At 41.4% G+C, this 8,029-nt stretch overlaps 1 protein-coding gene across 1 annotated transcript; it reads left to right on the top strand.

Annotated features, from left to right (window-relative positions):
* The first annotated feature begins 2,248 nt into the window (after positions 1-2,248).
* LOC117990885 (uncharacterized) lies at positions 2,249-3,479 on the top strand. The gene has a single exon (XM_034978381.2). It carries the CDS (start codon positions 2,372-2,374, stop codon positions 2,900-2,902), a length of 531 nt encoding a protein of 176 aa, XP_034834272.1. The 5' UTR covers positions 2,249-2,371; the 3' UTR covers positions 2,903-3,479.
* Positions 3,480-8,029: the final 4,550 nt, after the last annotated feature.

Genomic DNA, 8,029 nt, shown 5'->3' on the forward strand with positions numbered 1-8,029 from the left:
TAGTGGGTTGAGATCTATAATTTTATGTTTCTGTGAGTTTATCACTTGAAACATCGTTGCCTTGCGTAATCAAAACAAATTAATTAGGTACTTACTTCTAGGTATTAGTTATTTTTTTAATTGTTAAGTAAGTACCTAACTCATTTTAGGGATTTTAGGTAAAAACAATCAATGAGATCTCACTCGTGTAATTATTACAACTACAAAATCGGAAACATTTAAGACGGAGCTCCAGTTAATGGTGAGATGATATTAATTTATTTCAAGTCAATCTTCTCAGCATCTGAATTTAACTAAAGGGTAAGTAAGTAATACGTACAGTCAAAGTTGGCAGTATACAAAAAAAAAATATAACTGACACGCAAGCCTTTTGTGATTGAAATACAAAAGGGTTATTATGGATATTACCTATGTAGGGATGCCTTTCGATAAACATTTAGCTTAGAACTGACTAGAATGATAGCTTTGAACTGAAGTTTTAAAAAACTAAGTACAACCAACAGAAATCTTATAAAACTGGTATAAAAACGCAATTAATCATTATTAAAACCTACGTTAAAACTTACAATAATTTATTATTAAAGATTTAAATATTCAAAAAAAGTAACTTTGAAAGTTGTTATAGCCAAAACGGATGTTTCACAACAAGGTATATGACTCTAGGGCCCATGCCCCGTACCGTTTATCTCGTATGCAAATTAGATACTTCCTCAGAGAGGGAATGTGCACCGCGAGAACTACGAGTTTCGCATGCCACTTTGAGCACGCCAGCGACATGTCGCGAGACATAAAGTCGCTGGGAACAGCAACTTTTTGTCTCGCGACATGTGCAAATTGTATAGTGATGAATCGTTGTCTAATTTGGAAATTGATATTACAATGGTGGAGTAGGTACTCCCGGGAGGAACTTTTGCGATGGGATTAATCTTTCCCATGAAAACTGTTTCTTTTTCAAGAACAAAGTAAAGATAAAAAGCAAAGGCTCTGTAATCTTTGTTAGACCCGATGCCCGTGAGTTGTTCGGGGTGGTTTTTCAAAATTTTGTGGGATCTCTTTGATTTTCTGTGATCAAAATAGCTTTTGTCCTTCACTCCTTCCCTGGGCTGCAAGCTATCTCTGTGCCAAACATCAAAATCGGTTACCTAAAAGACTGGTCCGTGATTCTTTTCAATTACGGCTTGTATTGATGTATTGGTTGTAATTCAGTTCTTCATAAAGTACCTCTATCCTGCCTGAAATATCCCATTACTGGTATATCGGAAAGTTGCCAGACAAAATAGTCTCCGAGACAAAAAGTCTGCAGTGTGCTGTGTAGCTGATTTCCGAGCATGATTCAATTCAAGTCACGAATGTGCGGCGATTACATCTGCAGACTAACAGCAGCTGACGATACGAGGCTTTCCCAGAACCGCTCTACACTCGTCCGTAGTGCGTATAGTACCTACTACCTACCTACCAATTACCACGGCTCGAGATGTTGTGTGTGCCCAAAACAACGAATTATGTAAGTATACGGGGCCTGTATAACTGGACAAATAGAAGAATTTGTTGAAATGGATTGCTATGTCGATACTTATTTTAGGATTATAATTTATACTTAAGTATTTTATTTTACTAGTTTTAGGTAGGTAGGTACGTATTTAGGTAGGTAAGGTAAGCTTGGGTGGCAAGTAAATACTCATTTTATGTTATATTGTTTGGAACCATACACAAGATTTGATTAGGTACAGTTGGTAGGTAAACTCGAACACAAAAACTAAAAACAGAGGTTTCCATGAATGTCATATTTAGGTGGCGGGTCTATTGTTGTGAAAAACAATGGAGGAATATTTTATGCTACACCTATGTTATGTTAACCTTTACTCGGCTGGTAATTACCAAGTAAAATGCTTTTCTCATTGCTATGTGCATAATGGATCCGGCCTCTATATAACACACTACATTGTAACAATTCAAATACACGCCGCTATCCGCTATCGGCGAACTAGAATGTGAACACTTCTGCCATTGTTTCCACTTCTGAGCTCCACTGTTGGGCAATCGAAGGCTTCGGACGCGCAGGCACCCGGGTACAGCCAGCTCGCTGGTCGTCACCGCCGCGCCGCCGCGCCGCGCCGCCGCCGCCGCTTACGTAGCGCATCAGCTGTTTGACATTCGCGTCACAATACCGCCCGGCGCGCGCCCCCCGCGTCCCGCGCAGCCGCGCCGCCGCCATCGATCGCGGGGCGGGGCGGGGACGCGCAGGCGCGCCGCCCGCCGCCACAGTCTCGCGCCAGCCGTCGACCAGCGCGCACGTCGCGCGCCCGAGCCTGCAATCAGCTGACCGGCGCGCGCCCCGCGGCGCACATGCCGTGAGGCCGCGCCCGCTACCATGACGGGCTACGCCCGCGGCGAGGCCGACTTCGCGGCCGCCGACCGCTTCGCTCGCGACGCGCGGCCCGCCTCGCTGGCGCCCAAGGACTACTCGGTGCCTTTACACGTAGACTGCAGTATCGAATACGAGCTTCCCGACTGTGCCAAGCCGCCGCAGGGCGTCAAGATCGAGCCGCTGCTCATGATCCACCCGTCGCACTTCCGCAGGCTCGAGAGCCTGCGCCGCGTGCCCTTCGTCAACAACCTGCCGCGCGGCGACGCGGCGGTCGCGGCGCCCGACGAGCGCGCGCGCGCTCGCGTCCCGCGGCGCTGCTGCCGCGCCGCACCGGCGCCGCCGGCGCCTCCGCCGCGCGCGCCCGAGGCGGCGCGCCGCGTGCGCTGCGACTACGCGGCGCTGCCGCGCGCGCGGCTCAAGGCGCACCCCTACCTGCCGGCCGACGCGCTGGACTGCGAGCTGGCGCGCCTGCCGCCGGCGCCCTACGAGCGCTTCGACAAGCGCGCGCTGCAGCAGCTGCCCATCTACATGTAGGTGTCTGTGATGTTCCGTGTGACTAGTAGTGTAAGTGGACCGATACCAAATAGTACCTATGTGCGTCGACAGTGTCGTGCCGGTGCGGACGATAGACGCGACAGTCGCGTCGCGGCGCACGCCCACCGACCGAGTATTTATTCGCAGTCGCATAACCGATGCTTCTTGATAACTTATTGTACCGTCGCTGATTCGTTGCGTATTCTGTATAAGATATCATATCGATAATAATTATATGTTCAAAAATTGTATTATAATAAAAATATGTACCTATAGAGTAAAAAAATGAAAGTGAGAAAAATATTACGAATAAAAACTAGACTTAGTTATGTTTTCGAATAGGCGATGAGCTCTAGACTCCGAGTGGACTAGAAACTAGAATCGTACTCTACTCTCATTTTGTAAGCAGTTATGTTTGTTAAAATTATATATAAAGAGTCCTCTGATGAATAGTCTGATTAACGAATATTCGGCATGTAAAAGTCTTTATAAAACGCTTACTTAGCATATCATAGTATTATATTGTGTCATAGTCCAATGCCAAAAATATAACTATCTTTTTACAAAAATCCTTAAAGCATCGTTTTATTTATCTCCACTGTGCTGGGCGCGTTTCCGGGCGTGTGGCTGCAGCATGTAGATTGTAGGTAGTGTGAGTGCGACGTCAGTGCGTGTGTGTGCGGCTCCGGACTGCCATGATGGATTGCTGTGGCGCAGACGTAAGTACCAACAACAACTTACCGAAACTACCACTAATTGTCTGAAGCGACGGACGAGGGCCTTGATGAACAGCTGTTCATTGTCAACTACGGCAAGCGTATTGGATTGCAATGCCACATCTTGTAGTGTGTGCCAGATCTCAAATACCTACCTAAAATTCATCTCTTATAATATAATAGGTACCTAATACGTTTTGCAATGTACTTGAATCGATGTATCACAATTCACAAAAATCGATATCCAATTAGATGTTCTAACTTTACGTTATTTTACAATGAAGTAGGTAGGTACCTACCTACTTGCTTAATTGAAATTGAGTGAATGGTAAAAACATATTTTTCGTCTATTAAGACTGGTCTCCCCGTCATCACTCGCTCCATACAAACGTAGCCTCTCTCATAGGTAGGTAGGTACTAACCAGTCAATTATGACATTTTGTAAAAACTTGTCGACGTTCTAGGTAGTACTGTCTATGTCTGTGGTTTTCCGAATTCCGGTAAAATATTCAATTTCAAAGTTACAAGAATCTAAATAAAATGAAAAGGTGACTGACTGATCTATCAACGCACAGCTCAAACTACTGGACGGATCGGGCTGAATTTTGGCATGCAGATAGCGATTATAACGTAGGCATCCGCCAAGAAAGGATTTTTGAAAATTCAACCCCTAAGGGGGTGAAGTAGAGGTTTGAAATTTGTGTAGTCCAAGCGGACGAAGTCGCGAGCATAAGCTAGTCAAGAAAATAGAAATAAAAGAAAGTAAAGTCGTTATTGGACGTATTTTGCTGAAATCTTGCCATCCAAAAATCGAATTAAAATTGAGTTGGATAGGTATAATATATGAACAAAAACACGAACTGATTACCTAGGTAGGTAGGAATGTATAACGACATAATATATATCGCACTGCAAAAGAAATAACAGGATTGTACATAAATATAAATAATTAGGTAGGTAGGTATATCAGAATGTATGTTATTTATCTGTAATCGCCAGAGCAATCAGCTTGTTCAATAGTTAGTTAGTTATCTCAATTCAGACTTGATTGTGGATTGGAAACTTTTCACAAAATACGTCCAATTTGTAAAGAGATTGGCTCTTTTTATTAGTCCTATTGATTGAGTTGTGTACCTATTCGTCAGGTACCTATTGGTTTCAATGTTCATCAATTCATGTTCGGAAATCAAATTGGAACCTGTTTTCGCCGTTTTAGGGTTCCGTACCTCAAAAGGAAAAACGGAACCCTTATTTATAGGATCACCTTGTCTGTCTGTCTTTCAAGAAACCTATAGGATACTTCCCATTGACCTAGAATCATGAAATTTGGCAGGCAGGTAGGCTAAAAATCTGAAAATCTTGAATTTGTGGTTAAATCACCAAAAAAAAATGTCTTTATTACCTATTATAATTAGTATTTTCAACTTTCAAAAAATTAATATACCAAGTAAAGGGCTTTACCTGTACATTCTTAAACAGATTTTTATGCATAATAGTTTATGATTTATCATGCAAAATGTCGAAAAAATACGACCGTAGTACTAGTACGGAACCCTCGGTGCGCGAGTCCGACTATCACCTGGCCGGGTTTTTGTACTTCGTTGAGTGAGTTAGGCTATAACAATTTTCCGTCTTTAGACATGCTTCTCACCTCTGCTCTGTAACTACTTAGAACTTTGCTATTGACTTAAGTAGGTAGGTATGAAGTGAAATCATTGACAAAGCGAAACTGAGAATCGATAATAATTTATCGTTTGTACGGATACAATACGAAGAATATTATGTTAGTGTACCGAAGTTCTTTGGAACATAAATTGAGCAAGACATGCAATGTATTACAGTTTAACTAATGTGCAGTAACCATTCTACTTAGCTATTAGGAATTTCCACAATCTTAATTACCTGATATTACGCACTAACTAATAATTATTTCATTCATTGAGTTAATATTGAAAAATGCGAAATTATTTAACTATTCCAGAAACAGCTGAGATTTAAAAGAAAGAGACAAAATAGAGTTCTTTACAAGGTGCCAAAGATTTGACTCCAACGTTTGATTGTTATAAATTATAATAATATATTCCATGATATCAATGATAACAATAATTTGAAATTACATCGATCATTAGATTTTATGTTAATTAAAGAGCATTTAAAAACATAGCTATTGTTCACCGCGAATAATCAAGGTGCCAGTCATGATTTGGCAATATGATAAAGCTAGTTTTTCTTGTAGTGCCATTGTTCGATCGAGCTAAACATTAATGAACAAAAGGCTAACAAGCCAGTCTTTCTACACGAAAGGTGCTCCTACACAATGAATCGTGAATAATCAACTATGACGGCTGAGAAAGAAATTGTTCAGAAAATAGCTCTTTTTAATGTGGCCATTAAAATAAAACAGGTTATTATTCCGAGTACTGAGACGCGCGGCTGTGCAATTAAGAGTGGTAAAACTAATTAAGAGGCAGTCGAATAGTTTAGTGGTGCACGCAGGAGTTTTAGTGGAGCCGCGTCACGAAGCGGACGGCGCGGCCATTACCGCCTCACGCACGCTGCCATTTGCCCATTATCCCGGAGCCGACGTCCACATCAGAGCGAGCGACGCTGTTAGATTAGCACTCACGTAATAAACGAGACTAATGGATGATCGCCGACCCTCTCCGCTCGCCTGCTGCGTCGCCGCACGCCGCACGCCGCACGCTGCAGATTCACTGCGTTAGCTATCTGCATCACAATTTCCTTTCAGTTTATGTAGACTGTAGAGAAACAGCGATATTGTTGGAAGCGACGAGGGGGCGAATTAAAGCTATATTTATTTTATCTGCGCTGCCATAATAAAAGTTTATTGTAACGTTTTTATGGGTCCGATATTGCGCGTACCCTGATTCGTAAAGTATGGGCGCCTCCGCCTCCGGCGAGCGGCGAGCCTCTATATCTGTCCGTGCGAGCTAATGCAATAAAACCAGCACAGAAATGAAAAGGCTACATTTTGTGTAAAGCCTCGTGTTTTGTAATTACGGCGTCCCGCAGTTTGCTCGCGTTGTGTCTACTAAATCTTTGTAATTAGATTTACAATAGGCACTAGTGATGTAACGAATGTCATATCTGAACATTCGCGGACGCCAATGCGAATGCGAATATACAGTTTCTGTTTAAATTTGACGCCATTTGTCTATGGCTTGGTGACCTTGGCGGCAGTCCCGTTACCAAATGATAAAGAGAAGACTTATAATGTGATTACGAGGCTAAGTTACTTTTTATAACATTAAAACATAAGTAATTAATGGATTTTGTTTTATTAACCAACTATTGCATCAATTTTTTTTATATTCATAAAACATTCGCAGTAATTTCGCGGAATGCGAATGCAAATGAATATTCGTTACATGACTAGTAGGCACACATTAAATTTTTAATGTTCTTTATAATTATAATGAGAATTACGAGTTATAATTAAATATGAGCCCGCATCTGATAAGCGACACGCGGTGGAATTCTACTTTTTAAATGACTGCAGCACTTAAGTTGGGGATATCAAAGTAATTGCAAGTATTTGCAAAGCATAAACAAGCTGAGATAATAATTACTAATTAGTGTCTGCGTTTACTTAAGAGTGCTCTCCATGATCGCTCCGAGTCGAGCGAGAAATTGCAATTTTTAACAAACTAAAAATATTTGAAATTATCATTAAGTACTTTACTTACCTTACTTGCCTTAAAGCTAATAGTTAAAATTGGAGATCCTTACGAAAATTGTACTACGCTACCCGTGCGAAGCCGGTGCGGATTGCTAAATCTATATATATAAAAAGACATAATAGATGTTACTGTTATAAAAGTTTTAGGTTTTTGTATTAACAAATTAATAAATAATTGTTTAATAATGAGCTTATCTTGCAGATGGCAACCCTACCTTAAGGCAAAGCGAGTATGAATGATGCTCGCAAAAATAGTAATAATGCCCTCTCCTCGCGGTCTGATAACGTCGCTTAACGATCAAAGAGCGATCCGGCAATTAACGGACTTCCTCGGAACGCACCGCGAGCTCCGTCGGCTACATGTGTGCGGCTGAAAACGTAAAAAACCTGCCAAGTGCGAGTCAAACTCGCGCACCGATGGTTCCGTATTACAGTCGTATTTTTTAGACATTTTGCAGTTTTGCACAATAAATCAATAACTATGCACCTAAGTATGCTTAAAAATAAATAAAAATCTGTTTTAGAATGTACAAACCCTTTCATATGATACCTCACTTGGTATAGTTATCTTACTTTGAAAATTGAAAATACTAATTATTTGGTCATGAACATAAAATATTTTTTTCTGTGATGTAACTATATATCACGGTTTTCGGATTTTTTCTTTACTTGTGCTATAAGTCCTACCTACCTACCCAATTTATTGATTAT

The sequence above is a fragment of the Maniola hyperantus genome, chromosome 18 (assembly GCF_902806685.2).
Source record: "Maniola hyperantus chromosome 18, iAphHyp1.2, whole genome shotgun sequence".
Lineage (NCBI taxonomy): Eukaryota > Metazoa > Arthropoda > Insecta > Lepidoptera > Nymphalidae > Maniola > Maniola hyperantus.